Below are 26,638 nucleotides of genomic sequence, written 5' to 3'. Positions count from 1 at the left end.
TTTAAAAGTCTAGCGTGTCAGCTAATCAGAGATGTATTTTCTAACAATAATTTCTGGTTTCACAATAACTGAAATAAAACAATCTAAGCACAAAGCATTTCATACCACCGGTAAATCAGTTTACATGTAACATAAACAGAAAAGATTCACACAAGCCTATGAAAACAGCATACCATAAGAAAATAAATTAAAAAAATAATAATAAAAACTACTTCTACTTCTTTGATCGAACCCAACCGAACCTTACCTTCATCGATGCTCCAATTTTCTTCGACAAACCCTTCAACCAGTTTTCAGTACCATCATCACTGCCAGAGTGCCATCACAGACGCATGAACGTTCAATGAGTAGATTCATTAATGTCCATTGAAGAGTCAACTGAATCTCGATTCTGATTAGATATATGATAGTTTTGAAGGCTTCGACGAACTGGGCTTGATAAAGCATTTGAAAAAATGTAGTTCCTTGGTTGTTGATCACCACCACTTGGAACATTTGACGGGCCAGAATTTGTAAAGGGGCTTGGGTTTGAAGCTTGACTATGCTGCTGCTGATGTAAACTTCTTGGAGTCATTGATGGCTCTTCCACATACAATTCCAACTCGCCCTGCAAGCAAATGCACTTGATAATTAACTCTGTTTCATGCGTATGTCGTTTGTTGAATTGTACACCAGAAAAGGTAGTTGATTTCATAAAGCACGAATAACTCATGTATAGTCAATATCTTATATCTGTTGGGGAAATGTGAACCTGGATATAGGCAAGCACGTCATCAGAAGTCACTCTCAAACCTTCCCCTTGTTGTTTGGATATCCATTGGTACAGCTTTTCCTACACAAAATCAAATGATATATCAACTAATAGTTAATTAATAATTATACAAATGGTGAAAACATTTAAACATTTTCCAAATTACAAATTTAATAAATAAGTTACACATCAAAAACCAAAATAGAGAAAATACACTGAATAATTTTGCACAGAGAAAATACACTGAACTAAGCCGTGACGAATTTACTAACCCCAGCAGTATGACAATTACACACTGAATACTTTTAAATAAAAAAACTAAAATGGTGATCAAGTCATTGAAAATACTCAAATGTATTAATAGATTACTGAATAGCAAAGCAAACAAATATACGGCTGGGTAGTAAGTCTGTAACTCACAGCAGTGACTGAACATTAAATCTCACTTTTTGTGATTCAACTATCAATCCACAACCAGACAGCAAAGTAAATTAGAGTAGGAATTATCAAAAAGAAAAAAAAATTTTGCTCAACGAAAATTCCAATTTAATCTTTCCCTCAGATAATTTGACATAATGAAATTCAACAATCACCACTAGCTCAATTACATTACGACTTATACAGCCTTATGCTATCAATTTAATTGTTCATATTCCAAAGGCGCCTGCTTAAAAAGATGTTTAGAATACATTTTATAGCAAAATGTTAAAGCAACAAATTATTAAACTTAATTGTGCAAACCCATATTACGAGAGTAATAAACTAAAACTATCTTAATGCTTTTTTACTAAATCAGATATTAAAAACTAAATTTTACAAAAAAAAAAAAAAAACACACCACCGCTAAAAAGTCAAAACAAGAGTCACCATTGCCACCATTCAACCAAAAAAGAAAAAAAAAACACACTGTCAAGAACTTATAAAAGGTCAACCACAATACTCTGTTAGCAGCGTGCTCCGCGACTCACGTCTATACTCTACATCGATAAACAAACGATATTTGTTTACGAGTCTTCTATTAATCCTCACATAAAAGTAATACAACTAAAAACCATCCAATGACCTTATCTCAAACATGCAGTCAACAATTGAACTCGATGTTATCGGTTAATATCCTATCTTATCAATATTAGTTTAGCTAATCATTTTCATCTAATGTCAACAGCCTATATTATCACAGTTAGGAACACACCATGTGCTATATTCAGTGCATTGGTTCCCTAACTTCATAATACACAATTTATATATAAAAAAAACTAGGGTTTAATAATAATAATAAGTTGTACCAATCCATGGCGTTCACCGGAGAGAAAGGAAAGCTTTTGGTGGGCCATGGCGTGAGAATAGAGTTGAGAGAGAGAGTTAGCGGCGGTGCAAAAGGTGGAGTGCATCGTCCGATCCACTTCGTCAAGGCTTGTGGCCACCGATTTACGCTTCTTTGCCATCAATAATAATTATAATTACTGTTGAAAACCTAAAAACCCTAACCTACTTGAATGAATTGGATTGGAATGGATTCGGGTGGTTTCGTGTGGATTTTGAGAATAAGTTATGCGAATCGGTGATGAAAGAGAAGATGGATTGGATGAGAGACAGGTCCTTAATGTAATGTAATGTTATGTTAACCTATCTATACGTATCCTGTTTGTGTGTCTCACGCGTGCTTCTTTCTTTTCTTTTCTTTTCTTTTCTTTTCTTTGTAAACTGCTGAGGAAGAAAGAACACAAAGGCCCAATTTACAAAACATCAAAATAGAGGAGGCACAAAGGGCCAAATCTTCTTGTAAATCTTTTTTAGTTTTGGTTTTGAGTTTCTATCAACTCTAAGCATTTTAATTTATTCATTATAATTTGATAATTTGAGTACCATGTATTTTTCGTCCATGTGATTTGTCTAAATCTGTGATTTTAGTCAAATAATGTTAAATTTGTGATTTTCATCTCTGTGGTTTCATTTCACTTGCAATTAAACCCGACTCCACTAATCGCGTTAAGTATGGTCGTTAAGCCCATCAATCAGCGTATCCTTCATGTGAGGGGCAGTTTGTCATTTTTCTCCACATATAAACCTCAGTCCTAATTCGCAAACCCTTCACGTGAGGGGGGCTATGGTTATTTTGGGAAAATAAAAAAAGGACAAAATTGCCCCTCACGTGAAGGACATGCTAATTGATAGGTTTAACGACCAGACTTAACGAGTTTAGTGAATTCGGGTTTAATTGCAAGCCAAACGAAACCACAGAGACGAAAATCACAAATTTAAAACTATTTGACTAAACTGCAAATTTGAACAAACCATAGGGACGAAAACCACAGTTCATTTTATAATTTATATATATATATATATTACTCCTATTTTTGCTAAACTAACATTTAGCTATTCTTTAATTCTCACAACTAAAAGCATTTAGAATTTAAGAAGAAAAGTAAAAATTGTGTTCACCAGTCACCACACCAAACCTTTGCATCATACTAACAAGTTTTCATAGGTATCTCTTTCCATATCCACCATTTGTCCTACCCTTTGGTTTCTCTGTTTTCCCATTCTCTAGAGACAACTTTCTTAAATGATTTTAACATGGTAGCCTTTCCAATTTTTATAATTCGATTAAATGTATTATGCAAAACAAAATCCCAAAGGCTTCAACTTAACTTAATGGACAAGTTTGACACAAATGTTTCAAACACATGGACTTCTGACCTTAGAGCCCACAATATTCTCGACTTTGAAACGAACAGAGATTAAAGCCAAAATCTTGAACACGTTGAAAATCAAGGAGACGTAGAGCAATCGTTGGAGAAAAGAGCAGTGAAAGAAGGTCGGTTAGAGGAATTCGTAGTCCATATTGCAAGTTGTTATGCGAAGACATGGATTCTTGAGATAGTATGGGTCGATCTGTAGACTGTAGTTGATGGCCGATGTCATTGGTAGTACATGATATGGGTGAAGATATCAAGTGCATGGTTATAAAGATTTTTGACAGGTTATTGGAGTTGGCTTAAAATTCCAACATACTAGTGAAAACTTTTTAACTATAGTATTATTATTATTATTATTATACAATAAAAATTAAAAGGATGCTTGGATTCTTTGTTCGATCCCCAATTGTGGCACTTTAGGTGGATATTGACAACAAAGGATTTGAGCTAGGTCTTGCGAGTTTGTCATTTCGAATCCCAAGCCCACCCTGGTTTTAGTCTCACTATGTGTTACGCTAAAGAGTTTTGCTCTTGTGATGGACACAACGACTGTTAAGTTGCAGCCAGATGTATGATTTCTTGAGAGAACGCCTAAACTAAACTACAAAGCCAGCATGTACCCGGTTAGCGTAAAGTAACGGTGCTTACTAAACAAAAACAAAAAATAAAAATAGGGTAAAACATTCCATAGCTCCATCACATCAATATTCAATCACACTCACACCAATCCACTGTCATCCGGGTTCATTCGATTGATTTAGGTACGGCATCCAATCACCTCCAACAACTTCATCTTTCTATTCTGCTGCTTAAATCTTCATCATTTCATTTCACTAATTAAACGCTCTCGATCTGACGGATCCCAACTCACTCAGTATATCATCTGGATCACTAATCTCTTTCTTATTGAATTTCATTATGTGAATTTTTATTACGTGAGATCTCACGTTAAAAGCTGTTTGTATCTGATCCTGACACTCCATGTTTGTACTCCCATCTAATAATGTGTTTATATGCAGCAACAACATTAACCGGATTGCACTTTGTAACCACCACCTTGATGACGGTTGTTCTTAGGTGGCTTGGTTACATCCAACCGTCCCATCTTCCCACTCGAGAACTTATCAAATTTGTCTTATTTGCTAATTTCTCAATTGTTGGAATGAATGTCAGTCTTATGTGGAACTCAGTTGGATTCTACCAGGTAATTTTTACTTTTTGACTTTGATCAGTTGGTCTCGCGTTCTGATTTTTATATTATTTAAATCAAAATGTTAATTAGATTGCAAAGTTGAGTATGATCCCTGTATCATGCTTGTTTGAAGTTGTGTTTGATAAGATTCGATACTCACGAGACACGAAACTAAGTATTTTGGTGGTTCTTCTTGGTGTTGCTGTCTGCACAGTTACCGATGTGAGCGTTAATGCCAAAGGTTTCGGTGCTGCTTTCGTTGCAGTACGGGCTACATCACTTCAGCAATATGTAAGCATTTAGATAATAATGAACTGAACTTTGCATATTTTCTTGATTTCTTGATCACCAGTTTTCGTTTATTTTAAAAAAGAAATTAACTTTGCACCTTTTCTTGATTTCTTGATTACCAGTTTTGACTGGTTTTTTAAAAATGTAAATTTTCACTGATATAATTTTTTTATTTTACTTTACTCCCTTTCTTAATTTCTTGATTACTGCTTTTCACTGATTCTAAATATTAAAAAAAAAAAGAAAAAAAAAAAAAAAACCTTTTTTTGATTTATTGATCAACAATTTGACTGATTATAAATGTAAACTACAGTATGTTCATTATCTTCAAAGGAAAAACGCATTAAGTTCCTTCAATCTGTTGGGCCATACCGCACCTATCCAGGCTGGATCTCTTTTAATGTTGGGCCCGTTTTTGGATTACTGGTTAACTGAAAAGAGAGTCGACGTGTTTAAATATGATCTACCATCTATGGTGTTGATATTGCTATCCTGCACGATTGCAGTAGGCACGAATCTGAGTCAGTTTATCTGCATCGGGCGGTTCACAGCTGTCTCGTTTCAAGTTCTTGGGCATATGAAAACCATACTGGTTTTGATTCTAGGATTCATATTCTTTGGTAGAGAAGGGTTAAACCTTCATGTGGTGGTTGGGATGATTATAGCCATAGTGGGTATGATTTGGTATGGAAACGCGTCTTTAAAACCCGGGGGCAAAGAACGTCACGCTCATTTGCTTCCTAAAACAAGTCATCAAACTTCAAGCGCTGGTGAGAAGGTTTAAAGAATAGTTAGTTGAGAGCAAAATTTGTTCTGATTAAATTACCGTGATTGTTATTTTTATCAGTTTTCTGATATGAGGATGTTGGTGAATTAGTTTTCTTGATGTTTAGCCTATGATGGGTTATAAGCTGTAGTGATATTTATGTAGTGCAGACTGTTGGAAAGATGCAAACCTCAGTCATTATTTATTCTTTTTGTTAAAAGAGTATTTTTACTTATGATACATTTAATGCCTTACAAGGCTAGTTTTGAATATTTTTGTGTTCATTTCATTTTCTGTCGAGGGTTGATTCTAAACTTGTACATCTCTTAAGTTGAAGAATTGATTCTCTTGTTTTAAAATCAATTTCAATATAACTTGCATTCTTAAAACATACAGAGTAGTAAAACCAATGTAAAGTTTAGCTCTTTGGAATCTCACACTTTCTTACCCTAAAAATGTTACAAATTTATCACCAAAACATGTTACAAAATAGAAGAAAGCTTGGCACAAGTGTCATAAAAAAATATTAGAATACCTCAACAAGAATTTAAAGTAAAATAAAACAAAAAAAAGTAGGATACAAAAAATAAAAAATCAAACCAGTTTATCTACTTGCAGGCTGCGAATTACACGGTCTCATTGGTTAGCAGGATACTGGCTGGCCCAGTAAGTTTCTTGTTGCAGGTTCTCATGGTTATAAAAAGAAGAAATTTGTTTTCGGATAAGCAGTAAAAAGAAAATAGTTTACTTTCCGAAACATGAAACTGAACACAATTAGAGATAAGTTTATCCAAACATAGGTTTAAGTACTATCCAAGATCAATTTGTCATAAGCATTACAACACATCTCTATTTATAAATAAAAGATGAAGTTGTGAATATAAATCAACCATGTATACTGTACAACCCATCATCATTAATATTGTTCGGATATTGGACACCCCAACTCCTTTGCAGCAATATCCAGATAATCAATCGCCATTCCAGATGCAACTCGGCCGCGGGCTTCCAAGGTTACACATTTCTCTAGCTCCATTTCCCAGTCCGGGCCTATGGAGCCCACATGCAAAATGGCTCTAAGCACCGATATGCTTAAGGTCCGCACGTGAGCGCTCGAGTGAGAAAGGCACCGTACTGTAGCCGCCATCCGACACTATCACAAAGACAATTATGTTTATAATTAATCCTTCTTTTCACTTTCTAAACCATGATTCATCATCATTGAAGTTGTTTTTGTTTGTTTATTTACCTTGAGAAGATTACACAGACCATCTGCAACAGCCAGCCCAGATTCTCCCCACTCAAGCACAGGCTGAACCGCCCTAGCTGTTGCTTCCAGAAGCTGAAACACAAACATGTCTCTTAAATATTAAACAACCCGTCCATATGTTATTGTTTAGCAAAAATAATAAGACCAAGAACCTCAAGTTGTGGTAAGGTGCATGCTTCTCCATCAACAAGCATCCCATCAGTGGCACGCAGAAGGAGCTCTAATGCAGTGGCTAATATCACCAGTGACTCGGGGGTGTCATGTTTTCTCATTAACTCCACTGTTAACTTCACGATGCGTTGGTTAATTCTCCATGTCTTTTGACCGAGATCATCGTCTTTAGCGATCCATGGCTGTAATTCCCTCTCGGCCTGACATGCAAATACATAAAAGTGCAAAAGTGACTAAACAGTAAATAAAATATAATGATAACATTGCTTAGAAACACGTAAGAGATGAACAAAATCGGGACCTGAAGAACAATTGCAGTTGCAGCTGTTGTTGGTGATGCTGATACCACATTGCAGAGTGCATCAACCACCTGTGTAAACAAACAGCAATCAAGATTGACACAAAACAAATTAAAAATGGTAAAAACTGAAAAGATTACCTGTCTCCATCCTTGTTGAGCCGAGGTACTTTCTGCAGTAAGTTGCGTTTCAGGTGATGCAATCATCTTATGCCAGAGCAACGACACAACCGAGAAACATAATTCTTGTTTCTCTGTCAAAACCGACCTCAAAAGAACCCGTGCACTGCCATTAAATCCAATGTGTCGGTCCATCGTAAGAAAGTTAGCTAACTCTGAAGCATTAAATGGAAAATTCATTATCCCCTTCTCAGAGCTGTTGCCCATGCCATCACATAACTTAGAAACTTTGTCATTCGTTTCTACAGTGGCTTGATGTGTGCCTGATGACTCTCCCGTTTCACAGTTAGTTTGTTTTTTACCGCTTAATGATACGAGAGGGTGATTATTTGGAATGGGTGCATCCAACGGTTCTGCTTTGTTGACAATCGATGCAACTGCTTTACCGTGAATATCAATTAGATTATAAAGTGAAGATGCGGTAGAGTGAATTTGTTTATCCCATTTGCACCTCATCAAAACCGAGAGTGCGTGCATGCAAGCTTTTGACCGTCTAAAGAGCTCAGAAATATGAGCTGCAACCATAGCAGCAGCTACTATTTCATTTGAACTATAACTCCAAGATGTACCAACAGAAGACGGTTTTAGTGAAAAAAGTGCTTCCAAGATTGATAATATCCTACGAGTGTGACTAACTGCCGAATTGATACTATTCTGGAAATCGTTTGAAGATTTAACCAATGTTGTACCTTTTGCAGCATTGTCAGCATTCTCAACATTTGAATGATTATTACTTGCTCTTGAAATTAAAGGAAAAAGCTGAAGCTCACACGCAAGAGCACAAACAGCAGCCAGAACATAAGAATCAAAAGCTGCCACAGGTCCCTGTTTATTTACTCTTTTACCCCCATGTTTTCCCTCCAATTCTTCGCCTTTTGGTTTCTTACCTACATGAAGCTGAGCTTCGTGACTAACACAGACGGTCAAAATAACAAAAAGTAGTCTAGACGAAAGCTCAATCGTGGCACATGATTCTAGAAACAAGGAGTGAACCATGGTTCGAAGCTCGGCTACAGCTAGGTTTTTGGAAGCGGACCCGAAAACGTATCGGGTTTTTGTTGGGTGTTCAATTGAAGATTCTGCTGGAAATGTTCTCTGAAGGATTGTTTCAACAGTAGCAACAAATATCTTCATGAGACAAGCTTCAGATGGACTGCCACGTGGCAGATATTCAAGAACTTTAAGGAGAGGTATGTATAGGTTCCATGATAACACGGGTGGTTGTAAAGGGGTTGCAACAATGATTTCAGGAAGATCAATTACAGATGAACTCAAAGGAATTAGGCCATAAGCAGCTTCCCAAATTGTGCATATTCTCCATTCGACCTCGGGCCCGTGTGCACATAGCATTGATGCTATTCCTTGTGCAGTCGCTTCAATCGTAGCTTCAGATGCTGGCATTAGTCTCTGATATATATATACATATATATATTTTTTGAGCTTTCAATTTTATTTAACAAACATTTACTACCATTAAAACGGTAGGTGCATGTAAATTCATACCTGCTTTTTGTGGGTTGAAATGTAATCGCCCGTAGGTTCAACTGGTCTAAGTGGAGGAAAAAGCAAAGCAGGTTGGGAAAGTATCCGGAAAAGTAAAGCAGCTGCTGAATCTGCTGCAATGCCAGCTCGCATAGACATTGCCATTCCGATTGCACGCAAGAAGTGCAAATGCATCCAGTTTGTCGGAAGCTACAAAAAAAGACAAGTTATAACCTTTATGCAGTTTGAAGAAAACATCATTGCTAACATCCCATACAGAGAATTATATATATAACTGAAACTATAACTAGACATCATATTCAACGATGTATATTAATAGCACTCAAAGAAAAACTGAAAAAGTAATAAAGCCCATCTTTCATAAAAAGCTATTAAGTAAACATATTTTTTTTAAATCAAAGCTACAAAATGACATGATTAGTAGCTTGAACCCCTGAATTCTTCATACATTAGATTTTATATGTACATTAACTAAAGTTTAACTAAATTTACCAGGGCAGTTATGTGCTTGTGCTGAAATATAACTTCAAACACCATGAAGCTTTGTTTTACTTGTTTTGGCTCAAGAAGGTTTTCTGAACAAATATTATTTTAGTCGGCCCAATGGGAAGCAGGAAGAGACTCCTACCTGGGACCTTTGGATCTATGACAATGAAAGTCTATCGTCCTTCCAACAAGTATGTCTGCATGAAAGAACTGAAACTAAGATTTCAGTTTGTGCAATCAAAGGCGAGGGGTCTTTAGAAAAGTATGAGATGTGTACACACATCCACGCATCGCATGCATAGAATCAGTGGGAACAAACAGAGGTCGGAGGAGTATGGCTGTATGGGTCATGCAACTTAGTTAGTGCCATACATTAGCTTCTTTATGTCGTGTTTCATTGTTTAGTTAATTAGTGGATTAGAGGGTTAACTCCTTTGAGTCAATCAGTAAAGTAGTGGGTAATTTCCTTCTTAGTATTTAGTAGTCGGCCGGTATGTGAGGCTGTATATATAGCCTTTATTTATGTTTTTCGATTATGAATTGTATGAAAGTAAAAGAGATATTATTGATAATGCATTAATGATCTTTATAATCTGTTACAATCTAACTGTAGTATAAATAGACTAAATACTAAATCCTGATCCTAATGGGCTAATGAGCCTAACCTTAATGCAGCAAACCCTAATATATTCTAACACTCCCCTTCAGGATGGAGCATATAAATCAAGCTCTCCAAGCTTATTGCATATATCTTCATCACGAGGATCATGATAGACTTGATGAAAACCTATGCGGGTTGATCACTAGAGTTGGAAAACGAGATACAATCTCATCTGTAAACGCTTTTCTCTTACAAGTAATAAGCTAATAATAAATTTCAATGTGCTCTGCTGATTATAGGAGGCCGGAAGAGATTGAAAAAGACTTGCTGTGAATAAGAAAACAGATCTGAAATAAAATTGTTGAGTTTCATAACTTGCCATAAAATACCTGAGACAGCGGTGGACAGTGATACACGGAATTGGAATGTGTTTGCTGGAATTGGCAGGGCCGGAATAACGCTGCTGAATCGATGAACAGCGGTGGGAAATTGCCAGAGACTTGATGAAAACCTATGCGGGTTGATCACTAGAGTTGGAAAACGAGATACAATCTCATCTGTAAACGCTTTTCTCTTACAAGTAATAAGCTAATAATAAATTTCAATGTGCTCTGCTGATTATAGGAGGCCGGAAGAGATTGAAAAAGACTTGCTGTGAATAAGAAAATAGATCTGAAATAAAATTGTTGAGTTTCATAACTTGCCATAAAATACCTGAGACAGCGGTGGACAGTGATACACGGAATCGGAATGCGTCTGCTGGAATTGGCACACGGCGCCGGAATAACGCTGCTGAATCGATGAACAGCGGTGGGATATTGCCAGAACTGATAAGCGGTGCCTGAACCTGAAGGAGACTGTCGGAATTGATACGCAGCAGCAGAGGATGGCTGTCGGAATTGATAAACGCCAGCGAAAGATGACTGTCGGAATTGATATGCGACATCGTAAAGTGATTGCCAACTCTGATAGAACTGTGGCAGATAGGGTTATTAAGTGCAGGCAACGTGTCATAAATGTTGGTGAAACGTGGCGTATGGTTGCAGTAGCAACTTCTGTTTAGGAGGAACTTGGCTCTAATACCATGTGAAAATGCACTTAAATGTTATTTGACGTACAATAAATTCTATATGCCTATTATGTGTTTGCACCCCGTGGAATCAATTGACATTATTGGCTTCCTGTAATGAACTGAATGTGCAAATGCCATACTATTTTCTCAATGAGTAACTATATCATATAAGCACACAACTGATAACCCTATTGGTCATCATTCATGTTATAACTCCCCAATTATGTTTCAGTGAGTCAGCCAGCTGTTAGCATGGTAGTCAAGTGATTTCTAGTCTATGGGAACATTTTCAATAAATTTAGAGGATATAAACGCATGTAAGAACAACCAATGTAGAGATGATTGATTCACTGGTTTTGCAATAGTTAGCTATGGACATAGTTTAATAAATGTGTTTTACATGTATCTTATTTAATTATGGATAGTAACAGTTGAATATATCAAGCAATGTCCCACCATTTTGCAACAAGAATGCTCATAGAACTCAGGCCAATTTTAACCAGAAAAACAAAGAAAGGTGAATTAAGCAAAGATCCGACCTACTTTCAATTAGTAGGCCGTAGACCAGTCAGATGCCAGCATCATTATAGTGTACTTCATCAAAATTTAGCATGATTTTAAACATCCATTAATACTTACAGAATTCTTTTTAACAATTAATACAACAAAATTGCCTTAGTGAGATTCAGTCGTAGGGTAAAATCACATGAGCAAATGCCCATGAGCAGGTCTATCACCATTTAAGTAACACTCAAATGGCAATGATTAGGGGTGTTCACTGTCTGGCTTAGCAAGTTTCAACAAAATTTTTGGGTTGAACCGCTAACTATATTTTGGGAAGACAATAGAACCAGGCGGGTTGATTGGGTCTGCCGAACCGGCTAGCTTTCAACATTTGATGGGTCTAGACAAAAAAGATATATTTTTTCAAAATCTTATTATGTATTAAATTAAAAAAATGATAAGGGTAGTTCATGAATATGATATTATGATATATAACATTAATTTATATTCCTAGCATTAAAAAAGAAAAAAGAATAACAAAGATAGATGTTAAACGGCCGGTTTGGTTTGCATGTCCGTTCCAAGTTCCAAACCGTTAAAACTGAACCGTGAAGCGGGCCATTATTTCAAACCGGCCGACTTTCTACTAATTGGCCGATTTGGTCATTTTTGGCGGTTTATGAACACCCCTAGCAATGATACTGGCAATTTTGAGATAGTCCAATGAAAAGAACAGCTTTAGCATTAAACTTTAGTGTCAACTTACCCTCATCCCAGATGCATAGTCTTCCGCGGCTCTGAGCAGCTCTACAAGTTGAACAGCAGCATCAAGAGCATCCGGGGCCCACGACGGTGGTGCTTCTAGCAGTCCCAGAAGAAGCCTTTGTGTGGCACTTGGACTAGCGATAGCATAATACCTAAAATATCATGGAACATAAGATGTTAGAAACAGGAAGTCACGATGTTAAGTAAAAAACAACACGTATTCTGCTTTATAACCTGTGAAACAATCTTGCATAAGGCTCTAATGCAGGAAGGCCTGCAACAAGATGCTCATCCATGGCTGTTGTCGGTGGAGGAAGTAACAGCGCGGGAACAGCGGCTGCAGTTAGAATGGCAGTTTCATATCGAGCAACCTCTTCATCACATACACTTAAAATTACACCAGCACCATTAGCAACAGCCCATCTAGGAGTAGATGGCATTAATTGAGGGTGTTTTCCGGATCCACGAGAAGAAGCCATCACTGAGCATAAACCATATATGTTATTCTTTTGTCAACAATAAAAGTTATCTACCAACACAGTACCATATAAATAATATACTACTATGCCAATAAGACGATCGATCACACACACATTGATATTAATAAACTCTACAACTATGAATTATCAATCCTATATGTAATATGCAAAACTTAAAGCATTCTAGCTTAATTGCAAGCAGATAACAAACTGGTTACATATAATCTAGTCCACTCACCAACAGAAGGTGGTTTAAGTTCCCCTGCAGCATATTTTCCCATGACACCTCCACACCTATGAATGTGAAAAAGTTTAATAAGCTTACGGAATAGAGAGTATATAATACAAAAGAAGACAAATAAGTTGGAAAAGGCTGAGGTAACAGTAATTAGGGGGGTGCGTGGTCAGTTAGGGTCGGTTTTGAGCCAAAACCATAACCGAGATGTCAGTTAAAGGATAACCATAACTGATTGAGTATATCGGTTTCGGTTAATTGGGTTTGAGGGTTATAGCGGGTCAGTTACCGGTGAATACATATTATCTTGTATTATTGAAAGAAATACATATAATCGGCTTGGTTCGGTTTTGGCGGGTATGGAAACTTTGTTCACCATAACCGGCCCACTATTGTCAGTTTTCAGAAAATCATTAACCTGACCCACCAGATTTTGGAAGGATAGTAGCAAGCAATCAATTGATGCATCAGTGTGGCTTCAAGAACGAAGCTACAAATTCAAGCCCTAAAGCAACGCACTACACTTTTTGGGTCCATGTAATGAAGCTACAAATTCAAGCCCTAAAGCAACGCCTACACTTTTTGAGTCCATGTAATGAAGCATTCAGAGAGAGTCTAAAACCTTAATAAGCAATTTTTCGGCTGGAACAAAATTCCTTCTAGCAAATGCTAACAAATACCCAACGTTTTCAAGATTCCTTGAAAATAGGACAAACACAAACTGTCCTCGGCGTACAAGAATCTTTAAAGAAGATAAATTATAAGAAGTTTACTTTACAATGATCAGATTCCCACTTACCAACGAAAGTAGTCGCTTCTTATACCAAGAGGTGCAGCAAGCAACAGATCAGTGATCCAAGGGGATAAGGGCCTTAGTGGTTTCTTTTCTTGATGCACGGATTGGGAAGAAGATTCACCATCTGTAGCGTTGCTTGTTGATGCTTGGCTACTTTCTGTTTCGCCATGTGTGTGTTCAAACTTAAAAATCGGTCGATTGTAGTGAGTTAAAACTCTTAAAATCTCTCCACATGCCAGGGCCCATTGTTCAGAATATTCATTCTGTGTTTCAGAAACTAGATTATAAATCTTTATTGACCACAAAGTTGACCACATTTCATCATGCATAAAGTTGACTTACATCAGCACTTGGGCAGATTAATGAAATGAAAGAAGCAAATGGAGGAGTGCTTCTTTCATACTCCATTGTGCCATCAATGATGCATGAAATTATAGGAAGAATAACAGCATGCCCGTGCTCAGGATGATGAAGAACAAACATAGCTGGAAGTTAAGATTAGTTAGAAAAATAGTTTGCTACAAAAATCCAATCAAGAAAAACTGCAAATTCATAAGCATGGAACACAATACCCAAGACATCATCAAAGAGACGTTTTTCCTTTGTTGGATAACGATTGCGAACCAGCTGCAAAACAAATATATCAGTGAGCAATTTAACAAAAGAATTTTCTCAGTGTGCAGAGTGTGTTACACACAGGAATCTTCCCATGTCTGTTTTCAACTGGCCGTTAGAGACAAAACATGGTCTAATGGTAGAAGTACAAACTAAAAATATCATATATACCATTACAAAGTAATTAAAATATCAAATATACCCAATTCATTATAAACAATCTAATAAATGACCATTTTACCCTTATTTTTCTAAAACTTTAAAATTTCATATATGCCGATCTTTTAACTTCAATTTTTTTTTATTTACATATTTTTAGCTTAAATTTTCTTTTACCCATTTGATTGTTCGATTATCTTCCGTCAAGAGAGCGAAAGAGGAGAGAGTACGATTTGGTTCGCTTGCTTATCATCGATGTCGATCAAAATCCAAATAAAAATAGGGTTTAAACAAATATATAATGATAAGGGGTAGACTGGTCATTAAGTAAAAATTCACGAAAGTTGGGTATATGTGATATTTTTAGTTTTGGTTGGGTATATATGAAATAAGGTATATATGTAACTAATGCAAAGAACTACCTCGGCTATATCTTCAGGAAATTGCTCTGATGTGAATTGACCAAAGTAATCAACATATGCTACAATTTGTGCCTGCGTACAGAATTAATTGAATACCCTTTGTAATCAACAAGCAAATAAGTGTAGACTGCAAGCAACTTGTATCATGCAAATATTAAACAATATCTCAACTTAATGAACTGTGTGAATCATACCTTTCTTTGCTCTAGATCTTGTGGTGGAGGCCAAAACAGTGAAGAGAACTGTAGACTATCGGTCCACTTTTCAGATGTGGTGGCCATATGAACAGCTTCACCTTGTCTTTCTGGTGACAGAGAAAAGGTGAAAGCTGCAAACTTCTAATCTTTCACCGCTACCAATCAAGAATGAGAAGATTGTAATTCAACATTTTTATACACCAGCCATTGTCTCTATAAAGCAGTTTATCTACAACAGCAATTCTGAAGTCAACCAAGAACCACTCAAAATTGTTGGAATAACACTAATTAAAGCCTGTAACCATAGAATAACCAGCATCACGTAAAGTAAGATTTACTGTTAATACAATCAACTGCATAAACCATAAGGAAATGAATAACTCAAATTTTAACAAAAACAAATAAATGATAACTTTAGGTCAAAGAGCATAACATATGCAAAAATAATTATCTCAAACCACCTTTAAAATCAAAGTATTCAACACATCTTAAAATCTAATATAAAACAAAATTATTCAATTTCTATCCTATATAACCAGGTGAAACAAAGACTGGGTATCTCTACTGTGACTCTGGTGGGGTAAACGACGATGGGACACTCAAATCACCATTGAAGGCCACGTGATTCCGCAATCAACCAAGTTCAAGTACTTAGGATCGTTTGTACAAAGGGATGGGGGCATCGTTAGTTACGTAGCCCATCACATTCAGGTGGGATGGTGTAGATGGAGAGCAGCCACAGGGGTTTTGCGTGACAGAAGGTTCCCAACTAAAGTAAAGGGAAAATTTTATAGAGTTGCAGTTAGTCCTGCAATGTTATACTAGAAGTGTTGGGCCATCAAGAAGACACATGAGCGTAAGTTGGAGGTAGCAAAGATGAGGATGCTAAGGTGGATGTGTGGGCACACAAGATTGAACCAAATAAGAAACGAGGTCTTTCGGTCAGATAAGATAAGAAGGGAAGATTGAGTTGGTTTGAGCATGTGAAAAGAAAAATACGACAGCTCCCGTTAGATCAGTTGAAACCCTTAGTATAGAAGGGAGGAGGGGCAGAGGCAAAACCAAATTGACTTGGGATGAGAGATTAGGCGTGATTTGATAGACTTGCACCTCACTGAGGACATGGTCGATGATAGAACTTCTTGGAGGCGTAGGTCGTAGGATTAAGGTTAAGGACCTTTAGGGGGGAGGGGTTAGTATGGTTTCTAACTTTGTGTTTTGGGCTAACTTTACCTTATATTGTTGTAGTCTCCCTATGATGTTTTGTTTATATTATCATACTTTTTCACCTCTTTTGTTAATTGGAGACTATCAACAAAATTTTATCCTAATTCTCTATTTTTACTACTTGTTATTTACTATTACTACTCTTTCTATGTAGTTTTGAGTTCGTATGTAGAACTCTATGCTTCTCGTATTCCGTCCATGTCATATAGGTTTTTGGAGTTGGAGGTCTCATTGGAAACAACCTCTCTATCCTTTGGGATAGAGGTAAGGTTTGTCTAAGTCTCACCCTCTCCTGACCCTACCTAACGGCCTATAACCAAGTGAAACAACAACAATAGCTGAAACATTAAATAAAATTATCAATAAACTGTAACAAATTAATAATACCACTACTAATCATCAAAGGTAAACTAAAGTTTCGAACCAATTTCATCTAAACCAAAGACTAATTCCTCATCTTCTGCATAAACTTATCACACCGACCTCAATTTCACTAACAACAACGATTAACTCGAATTCATCACCGTTAACGCCGCAAAAATCAGCAGACAGGCACAAATTCGAGCGTTAAACTAATCTAGACAGCAATTAAACGAAAAATAGACGAGAATTTGAACAAAACACGTACCTGAAAGCTTGAAGAATCGATGCGAAATGGAGTTTGGTATCGATTTACAGCGACTGTGAAAGTTTGGAGAAGAAAGGTAGGGATTGATTATTGTTATTATGAGTGAAATGAGAGAGAGAGAGAGAGAGAGAGAGAGAGAGAGAGAATAAAAAGGTTAAATAAATAAAAATAGGTTTGGAGAGAGAAAGGAAGGAGATCTTTAGCTGTGTGTGTGAGAAATTAGGAATCTAAGGGTTGCATACGTGGCAACGATAACCTTAAGGCGGCCACGTTGAGTGGGTGACTGATATTATGATGATGTTATGACTTGAAATACCATTACTGTCCTTGTTATCACGTGGTGTTGAGGTCCGTTCAACACTTGAAAGCATATTCCAGTTTCTCAAAGTGAAAGGGATGGATGGATGGATGGTGATTCACTATTTAAGTAAGCCTGATTGTTAAAGACTTGGAATTTTAAAGTTATAGGTTTAAAATCTTATAGGTTAGGTTATACCTTGAATGTTAAAATTAGTATAAATAGTTAACATCCTGTTTTATGAAAGCTCAATCGGCTATTGGAATGGTTCTAAACGCTGTTAAAAAAAAATTATACATTTGTCTTGAGAGAAGTGCCTGATTGGAAAATTTGGATTATACTTTCAAAAATTAAATCGGATAATTCATAAAGAAAATAACAGCGGGCATTCGGTTTCAGTTGTGGAATCCCGCATACAGGATTCAGTGTTAACAACCCCCCCCCCTGCTCTCTCTTCCTTTTTAATGTGCGTGATTGCACCACCACAAACCACCGCACTAAACTCCAAGGCCATTGCCACTAATCCCATGTCAATCGACATCCCGTCGAACCCTAACCCTTTCTAAGCATACAGCAATTCGACTCCCACCACAGTTATGCATCACAACAGCTGTAGTTGACATCATTTTCGTTTGCACAAATATCGATGCACCAATCAAACTTAAGTACTGGTTTATTAGGCCCTTTTGTATTTGTGATTAATTTTGTATGCATATACATGTTTATGGATTTTGTATGTGTGTATATGTTACTATGTTTAGATTGGTTAAACTGTGTTGAACTTGGTTGCAAAATAATCATTGGTTTTATATATGCGTTAGATTGATAGGGGTAGCACCGGTGCTATGAATATTTCCTTTGACGTACGTGGAAAGAGCAACCACAAATCCACCATACGTGGTTACCCACACGTCGATGTGCACGATAGTGTAAGCAGACCATGCTAGATTTTAATCTAGGTGATAACGAGGTTGGTCTTAGATCACCGCACACCCCTTCAGCGGTCATAGTGGACCCAACGCTACGAGACAAACTTCTACGCATTCTGACATTTGAGTGAAGCTAATAATAGATCTAGATGTGTAAGTTTATGATATGAACTACTTTGTCTTAACTTCGCATGGTACAATTAATCTACTTTTTTATATATAATTTAACACATTTTTTGTTTTGCTAAGCCACTGAGTGAGCCCGTATAATATGCCAACAAGGATCCCGCCACGGTACATTTTACATGATCTATAATTGTAAAATTGTTAGAATCACTAGCGATCTTTATTTTACCTTGACTTGTAAAATTGTTGGTCCTTCCGGCATCAAGAGATCTCACACTTTTTGTACTGATAAAGAGGTATGCAATTATTTTACCAGTAACGTTAAAAAATAATAATCACCTACTAAAAACCAACAAGACCAGCTGATTTCCGATGAATTCATGTTTACATTATGTACATACATGTCAAGCCAATTTGTTCATAATTTTTTTTTGGTTGAATTTTAGAATAGACCAGCAAGAAACCATAACCATTATATTTATATCATTGTTTCTTTTAAAAATTTTTAATATTGGAAATATGAAGGCAGGCGTTATTTATTTGTTAACTAAATTCATCTCATATATTATTTATAACGAGGTTAGAGCCCGTGTTCCACACGGGTGAAAAATATAATAAAAATAAAAAGTTATTACATGTAATACGTAAAATTCAATTGTTTCATATAATAATTTTTATTTATGATTTTTTATTAATTTTTTGATATATTATGCACTATAATTTTAAGTTGTAAACCAAATCTTGATGTTTGATTTATTTCAAATAAAGAAATTCATACCGATATTGTTATATTAAATATTGTGTGTATAAAAATGATATTTATAACAAAATGTTGTTACAAATTTACAAACTAAATTTATAAATACTAAGGTTTTGTTGTAAAAGAAAATAAATAAAAATATATTAGATTTTAAAATAAAGAGAGAAACGATGAACAATTTTAAATGGTTGTGTTATATAAATAGATTTGTTGGGTTTTAATAATGCCTATTGACTGGTATTGACTGATAATAATCTCTATTAATTTAATCACCGCTAGCGGTCCAAAATTTAAAAAAGTTGACCCCCAATGGTCTCCCGTTAAAATGACTTAACGGCGTTATACTTTTTTCCGAATTTCAAACTAATGTTTTAGGGTTTTTGATCAGAATTAGGATATGAGTCGATTGATATAAAGCTTCGATCGAAACGGTGCTCCAAAACGACGAAACAATGCTTCAATACGGTTGTTTGAACTTACAGTTAACAAAAATCAAGTCGTTTGCATCACCGTTTCGAGCTAAGTTTTACATCAATCGACTCGCATCCTATTTCCAAACAAAAGCCCTAAAACAATAGTTTGAAATTCGGAAAAAAGAATAACTCCGTTAAGTCATTTTTAACGGGGGGGGGGGGGCATTGGGGCCAACTTTTTTAAATTTTGGACCGCCAATGGTAATAAAATGAATAGGGATTATTATCGACCAATACCGGTCAATAGGGATTATTAAAATCCAATAAACCTAAGAAATACAAGAAGACAATGTCATATTGTGAATTATGAAAATGTTAACAATTAAATATAATTTTGGTTTTATACTTGAAGAGAAATCACATTTATATATGTTAAGTTAAAAAATCAAAATCAATTATACCCATTTTAGTGGAGTTAGTAAGCACATTTGGTTTGAAACATGAGATCTTGGGTACGAAATCCGTATCACACAATAATATATTTTTCAAAATTTTATAAAGTCTTATAGATCATGGGTTATAATAGAAAAACGGGTTACGGGTCATAATATAATAAGAAACAGTGACATGACATCTACTTGGCATCCTATGTGGAGTGCCTAGTTAAATACCATGTGGACAACTTGTGTTGCTTTAATAATATAGTTAGATTAGATTAGACTAGCTTTTGAACCCGTGTATTTGCACGGGATTTGTCAAATAACAAAAAAAAATAAAAAATGGTCCGCTTCGTTTATTTTTGCTAAAAAAAGTATCTAGGCTCATTTATTTTTGACAACGGAATTAAGTAATAGGGAAATAAAAAAATTATCATTTTATCTCTGGCTTAATGGAAAAAACAAACAGGGTCAAATCTTCCATATGAAAATGACAATTAATTCAATAAGGAATAAAATCCACATTATGTTGTAAACCAGTTGACAAAATGGTTTAGACCCATGATCCATGGATAGCTAGAATGAATGAGATGAGAGATTATAAATTAGGAGAAATGTAGGTTTGACACCTAAGCTTCAACATTTTTATAGTAAGATTTGTTGTTTGATATATATCTCATAGAATAATAATCAAGTTTCAAAAGTGTTTCAATTAGGTCACTCATGCAATTTTTTCTCAAATTGGGTCATTAAATCTTCAAACCGAGCCTCACCGATTTTTTTGTGCGTCAAGAAAGAAATTGAGGATAAATGTGGAGGTCGGAATTTGTAATATATGTATTTAAATTTTAAAAAATAAAAAGAACGTTAATTGTATTAAAATTTAAAAATAAAAAATTATATCCACGTCACCACTCAACGCTAACATAAAAAAAAGGAAAATTGGATTTTAATAATCCCAACTTTATATTATTGGCCGATAATAATTTCAACCTTGTTTATTCCCACCAGTGGTCCCAAATTTTAAAAAGTTGGCTCTCAATGGTCCACCGTAATAAAAAACCAATGACGTTAAGTTTTTTCCAAATTTCAAACTGATTTTTTAGGGCTTTTGATCGGAAGGAGGATACGAGTCGATTAACGTAAAACTAGCTCGAAATGATACTTCAAATGGCTTGATTAGTGCTTCAAATCAGGTGTTTGAACTTTCAATTAACAAAAATTAAGTTGTCTGGAGTATCATTTCGAGCTAAGTTTTATCTCAATCGACTCATATCCTTCTTCCGATTAAAAGCCCTAAAAATCAATTTGAAATTCATAAAAAACTTAATGCCTTTAGATTTTTTTTAATGGGGGACTATTGAGAGCCAATTTTTTTAAATTTGGGACAACTGGTGGGAATAAACAAAGTTGGGATTATTATCGGCCAATAACAGAAAGTTGGGATTATTAAAATCCAATTTTCCTAAAAAAATAGATAAAAAGATTTATAATGTGAAACAGAAAAGAAAAGAGCTAAAAAAACATGTTAAAACCTTTAATTTAATAAATCATGAAATGTAACATCCTAAAAATTTTAATGATGAATAAAGGAAGTTATGTTTAGTGTTTTCGCGTAATTAATTAGTATCGGGTAGGGAGCGGGTCTTGGACGTGGATTAATTGAGATGGGTTAAATAAGAATGGGATTTCAGGGATATAAATACCCCCAAAATCCCAAAAATATCTTCATTTGCATCTATTTCTTCACACACTCAAAACACACACATTCTAACCGATCAAGATTCGAAGACGAGACCCGAGATTTTGTTGTTAGATCTGAGTTGGTAAGGTAAGAACAAATCCAACAAAGCTAATATTACGGAAAATGGTTAGGATTGGATGGGTTAACCGGACCCGAAACCCAAACTGCCCAAATCGGACCCCTAAAACGTCGATTTTAAGCCGATTTGATGGTTGGGATTTGTAGGCGCCGATCATACGATTCCGTGGGTACCAAAATCGAGTGATTTGGCTAAGAAACGAAGGATTTATGGGCAAACAGATCTGCAGCGCGATAACTTCGCCTGCAAGATTAAGTTCGCCTGATTAACTTCGCCTTCAAGCGTAACTTCGCCTTCAAGCGTAACTTCGCCTAAGGATAACTTCGCCTGAAGCCAAGTTCGCCTAAGGTTTAACTTCTCCCGAAGCCAAGTTCGCCTAAGGTTTAACTTCGCCCGAAGCCAAGTTCGCCTAAGGTTTAACTTCGCCCGAAGCCAAGTTCGCCTAAGGTTTAACTTCGCCCGAAGCCAAGTTCGCGTAAGGTTTAACTTCGCCTGAAGCCAAGTTCACCTAAGGTTTAACTTCGCCTGAAGTGAAGTTCGTTTAGAAAATAAATTAAAAACCTAATGGAAAATGTGTTAAGGCAGTTATCGAAAATAAAATTTTTCCAAGCTGACCTGGCAGCTTAACCCCAGCCAGGGGCTCTGCCCCTTGGACCCCGCTAGGGGCTGCCGCCCCTAGAACCCCGCTGCCAGGGGCGCTGCCCCCGGACCCCCGTTCGTTGTGGGTAGTAATTAAGACTAGAAAGATGTTATAAGTAGTGATAGTGAAATTGATATGTATACTTGTTATACAGTCAGCCGTGCACAACTGAAGAAAGGGATTACGATCAACGGAGAACGTAACCGTGTTCAGGTGAGTTTCTAGCCCCATTTATGTGTTATGTTTTCGGGGCTGTGTGCATACTCAACATGTTTGTTAATACACTTATCCTAAGAGATAAGTGTATGCCTTATGTGGATAATGTGAAATGTATGAATGATTGCTTGATGGTACGTGAACGATCTTCGGATATTGCACGTACTGTCAGGTTGTAACGCTATGTATAAGGTAAGTATGTTATGTATGTTTATGTGTATGAACATGATAGAGATAATAGAAGAAAGAAATGATAATGTATGGTTGTATGGTTACGAAAAGGGTACCGAGCCCTAATAATACTCGAGGTATGATGTATGGTTGTATGGTAACGAAGAGGGAATCGAACCCTACTAATATTCGAGAGCTAGGGAACCGAACCCTACTAATATTCGAGGAAGAAGGGTACCGAGCCCTAATAATACTCGAGGAAAGAGGGTATCGAGCCCTAATAATACTCGAGGAAAGAGGGTACCGAGCCATAATAATACTCGAGGAAAGAGGGTACCGAGCCCTAATAATACTCGAGGAAAGAGGGTACCGAGCCCTAATAATACTCGAGGAATGTAGGGCGTAATGCTCTTTATAACATAAGATATGAAAGTAAGTTAATACAAAAGAAAGTAAGAAAGTATGAAAGTAAGAAAGTATGAATGTAAGAAAGTATGAAAGTATAAAAGTATGAATGAAAGAATATAATGTTATGTGAATGGTATGATTATGTGATTATCTAGAACTCACTCAGCGTAGCTGACTTTTAGTATGCACGCAGGTGAGTAGGATGAGGCAGCTCGTTTGAAGAGACACATGGCACTGAACAAGAATCTGGCATCTGAAGACCTATGATGTGTTAATTTTAATGCTTTAATGTGAAAGACAATAAATGTTTTGAGACAAGTTATGAATTATGTAAAGTTTTATGAAAGTTTTATATTCCGCGTAAATGTTTTAATTAACTCTGATATTTAGAACTGTGTTTATGAGTAAATCCAACACGAAAGTAGGTTATCGGTAACGGGGCCTTACATGAAAGTTGAGTGACTTAATTGAAACACTTTATAAAGTCGAGTGACCTAATTAGAACACTTTTAGAACTTAGTTACTATTCTATGAGACTGCCCATTTCTTATTGCTACAAATATCATGTTAGTTTTATCGGTCATTTAGCCTGTGATTGTAGAAAGCATGAAGTTTTATGTTTATTGTACATTTTAAAGTGGTGATTGGAAACTTTTTTTATCGGTGTTTGGAGTTATCTTATATATGAATGTATTTTTTAGATGAGATGTCAGTTGTCCAATGATGTTTAAGTTTCAGGCCTGATTCACTCAGGAACATGCACAATTAAGGTGAAACTCTGCATCGTAGGAAAACTCACCTTAGTCAAATTTCAAACTTGAGACTAGGCCAATTGCAGATGATTGAAAACTTTTGTTTTGTATTTATTTATTTTTTTAATTGCGAGATGATTGAATGTAAGGTATAAGATTTAATCGTTCAAAAAAAATGGAAACTAAACCTTTGAGGACACGTCCAAACAAATAGGGTTGTCACTTTTACCCGAAACATGAAACCTGATCCAAGAAAACCCGCACCCAACCTGAAAAACCCGAACCCGGGAAAAGGCTAGCCTAAACCTGAATCGAAGTAATTCAGGTTGATTCTTAAGTCTGATTTATAGGTATCGGATCAACCCAAAATACCTTAATAAACTTTTATTTTTAAAACAAAATATATTTTTAGGTATAATGTATCCACATAGAAATTTTGAATACTAAAAGTTATTAGGAGATTTATATTATTAATGATACACATTAACTTAGAATAATGTGTATAATTTATGGGGATGTAAGAATTGAAAGTTTTAGTTATGTTTAAAAAAATAAAATAGAATTGTATAGTAATAGTCAAATAAGCTAAGCTTTAGTAACTAAATTTTATGAATACTCCTAAATAAGGCTGAGGGGTGTGGGGGGTTTTAATGGGGGCTCCAACCAATAATATTATGACGTGTGGTAGAGAGAGAAACTGGATAAGAGGGGTGTTGGAGCCCCTGTTGGAGCCCCTGGCCCTGGTGTGGAGGGGCTCCAGCAGGGGCTCCAGCGATTTTTTTTATTTTTTTATAAATATATTCAAACAACGTATTATTAAAAAAACTCATAAATTATTAAAAAAAACACACATTAATAAAAAAACACATTAATATCTAAAAATAAAATAAAAATTAAAGTACTAAAAAAAACATTCTTCTTATTCTTCGGCTTGGTCTTCTTCGATCAACCTCTTTCGGATACGTTCATTTTGTTTTTCCATTAGCATTTGATCGACCGGATTTAGGTTACTGAAGTCTCTAGTAAGAATGTCCAAATCTCTCATTCGACTTTTTTCCTTTTTGTCATTAGAGACCACCTCCATGGTTTTGTTGAATTTATTGAGGGATTCAACAAGATTGGCGATGTTTACGGCTTCCCCTTCAGCCGGTTTTTTCCCCTTGGCGTCCCTTCCCAATGGCCGCCTCCTCGGCGGTGAAGACGTTTCCTCCTCCGCAATGTTTAGGTCGAATCCAACGCGGCAATCCGACCCGGTTGAAGTGCTATACGCTCCAGACGAACTAGTTTTAGTCCGTTTCGGCCGTACTTCCGCATCAACGTCCGGCGCCACCAGCTCAACCCACTTGGAACACCTTTTCAACCTCTCCCACAACTTTAAATCGTCCCACGTCTTCACCATCCCATACCTCCGCAAATACTCCTGCTTCCACTCTTTGACCGTGAAATTGTAAACCGCCAAATCATCACTGCCACTTGGTCTCATACGACCGCTGTTCCTGTTGAAAAGATTAGTAAACAAGCCGACAAATTTTCTGATTTCGGACCACCGACCCGAAATCATATCGGCGTTCCGCTCTGTACTCCCAACGAGCATGTAGAACGTCTCCCTAACCTTTGTCCAAAAAATCTTGCTCTTTTGGTAGTCGGCTGCAAAATGAATAAATAAATTAGATTTCCATTTAACTTTTTATTTAACTTTTTTATTAAAAATCATTTTTAAAAACGTTAAAACAATTACCGCAACGCTGATCATCAGAAATGACTATCCAAGCCCGACACAAGGCTTCCTTCTCATCCGATGATCACGGAGTGGCTTTCCGTTTCGTCCTCGGAGTCGAAGCCGGTCCCGACCCGTCCGTTGCAAGTTGTTTTTTCCGGTGGACGCGTCTTTTTGGTCCCGTAGCTTCACCGTGTGATTCTTGTGTCTCCGGAACAACAAAGTTAGGAGACGGTTGTGTGTTGGATGGTTGAAAGCCGGATGATTCTTGCGGCTCCGAATAAAACATCGGTTGGTGCGGTGACGACCATAAATCGTCGTCAATGTAATCTGAATCAAGGTTTGGGTACCAATTTCCAGCCATTTTTTTTAAAAAAAGTTGAGAAGATGAATTGATTTTGGGTGAAGGTTTGAAGTTGTGGTATAAAAATGGGATGAAATGGGGTATTATATAGGAATTTTTTTTTTTTAATTTAATAAGAGCCCAACGGCTCTTTTTCTAAAATTCAACAAGCTCCTCTCTCTCTTCTCCCGCTAACAGGCTCACGCCTGCATGTTTTTTCGCGCTAGCGCCCCGTTAGCGTTCCGGTTAGCGCCCCGGTGGTGTGGTATTAGCGCCTGGGGGCGCGAGCGGAGGGGCT

General features: G+C 36.4%; 3 protein-coding genes across 3 annotated transcripts; 1 reads left to right on the top strand and 2 right to left on the bottom strand.

Moving 5' to 3' along the window:
• Nucleotides 1-196: 196 nt before the first annotated feature.
• LOC143619905 (uncharacterized) lies at nucleotides 197-2,196 on the bottom strand. The gene is made up of 3 exons (XM_077091726.1): nucleotides 2,038-2,196; nucleotides 752-832; nucleotides 197-607 (listed from the first exon to the last, which is right to left on the bottom strand). The coding sequence occupies exons 1-3, from the start codon at nucleotides 2,194-2,196 to the stop codon at nucleotides 341-343; spliced, it is 507 nt and encodes a 168-aa protein (XP_076947841.1). The 3' UTR covers nucleotides 197-340.
• Nucleotides 2,197-4,474: 2,278 nt separating this feature from the next.
• Nucleotides 4,475-5,881, top strand: LOC143619904 (UDP-rhamnose/UDP-galactose transporter 6-like). Its single transcript, XM_077091725.1, has 3 exons — nucleotides 4,475-4,654; nucleotides 4,733-4,933; nucleotides 5,247-5,881. The coding sequence occupies exons 1-3, from the start codon at nucleotides 4,511-4,513 to the stop codon at nucleotides 5,715-5,717; spliced, it is 816 nt and encodes a 271-aa protein (XP_076947840.1). The 5' UTR covers nucleotides 4,475-4,510; the 3' UTR covers nucleotides 5,718-5,881.
• A 664-nt stretch (nucleotides 5,882-6,545) lies between these two features.
• Nucleotides 6,546-15,753, bottom strand: LOC143619991 (protein GIGANTEA-like). The gene is made up of 14 exons (XM_077091799.1): nucleotides 15,450-15,753; nucleotides 15,256-15,327; nucleotides 14,632-14,686; nucleotides 14,402-14,544; nucleotides 14,063-14,322; nucleotides 13,267-13,322; nucleotides 12,784-13,030; nucleotides 12,551-12,701; nucleotides 9,122-9,310; nucleotides 7,580-9,025; nucleotides 7,442-7,510; nucleotides 7,122-7,340; nucleotides 6,949-7,041; nucleotides 6,546-6,852 (listed from the first exon to the last, which is right to left on the bottom strand). Exons 1-14 carry the CDS (start codon nucleotides 15,534-15,536, stop codon nucleotides 6,616-6,618), a joined length of 3,324 nt encoding a protein of 1,107 aa, XP_076947914.1. The 5' UTR covers nucleotides 15,537-15,753; the 3' UTR covers nucleotides 6,546-6,615.
• Between the last annotated feature and the right edge of the window lie 10,885 nt (nucleotides 15,754-26,638).

This window comes from Bidens hawaiensis, unplaced genomic scaffold, assembly GCF_021521415.1.
Source record: "Bidens hawaiensis isolate Kalapana, Puna unplaced genomic scaffold, B.hawaiensis_p1.1 tig00002525_1, whole genome shotgun sequence".
NCBI classification, from domain to species: Eukaryota; Viridiplantae; Streptophyta; class Magnoliopsida; order Asterales; family Asteraceae; genus Bidens; species Bidens hawaiensis.
The sequence above is the reverse complement of the archived record's forward strand: the minus strand, read 5'-3'. Positions and strand labels throughout refer to the sequence as shown.

What these genes read in the sequence shown, in the direction of transcription:
- LOC143619904 (XM_077091725.1), top strand. Translation starts at nt 4,511, where the DNA reads ATGACGGTTGTTCTTAGGTGGCTTGGTTACATCCAACCGTCCCATCTT. An exon ending in ACTCAGTTGGATTCTACCAG is followed by an intron (nt 4,655 to 4,732) that starts GTAATTTTTACT and finishes AATGTTAATTAG; the next exon opens with ATTGCAAAGTTGAGTATGAT. An exon ending in CTACATCACTTCAGCAATAT is followed by an intron (nt 4,934 to 5,246) that starts GTAAGCATTTAG and finishes TGTAAACTACAG; the next exon opens with TATGTTCATTATCTTCAAAG.
- LOC143619991 (XM_077091799.1), bottom strand. Translation starts at nt 15,536, where the DNA reads ATGGCCACCACATCTGAAAAGTGGACCGATAGTCTACAGTTCTCTTCA. An exon ending in ACTATGCATCTGGGATGAGG is followed by an intron (nt 9,311 to 12,550) that starts GTAAGTTGACAC and finishes CTTTTTTTGTAG; the next exon opens with CTTCCGACAAACTGGATGCA. An exon ending in CTCAACAAGGATGGAGACAG is followed by an intron (nt 7,511 to 7,579) that starts GTAATCTTTTCA and finishes TTGTTTACACAG; the next exon opens with GTGGTTGATGCACTCTGCAA.
- LOC143619905 (XM_077091726.1), bottom strand. Translation starts at nt 2,196, where the DNA reads ATGGCAAAGAAGCGTAAATCGGTGGCCACAAGCCTTGACGAAGTGGAT. An exon ending in CCGGTGAACGCCATGGATTG is followed by an intron (nt 833 to 2,037) that starts GTACAACTTATT and finishes GATTTTGTGTAG; the next exon opens with GAAAAGCTGTACCAATGGAT. An exon ending in ACGTGCTTGCCTATATCCAG is followed by an intron (nt 608 to 751) that starts GTTCACATTTCC and finishes ATTTGCTTGCAG; the next exon opens with GGCGAGTTGGAATTGTATGT.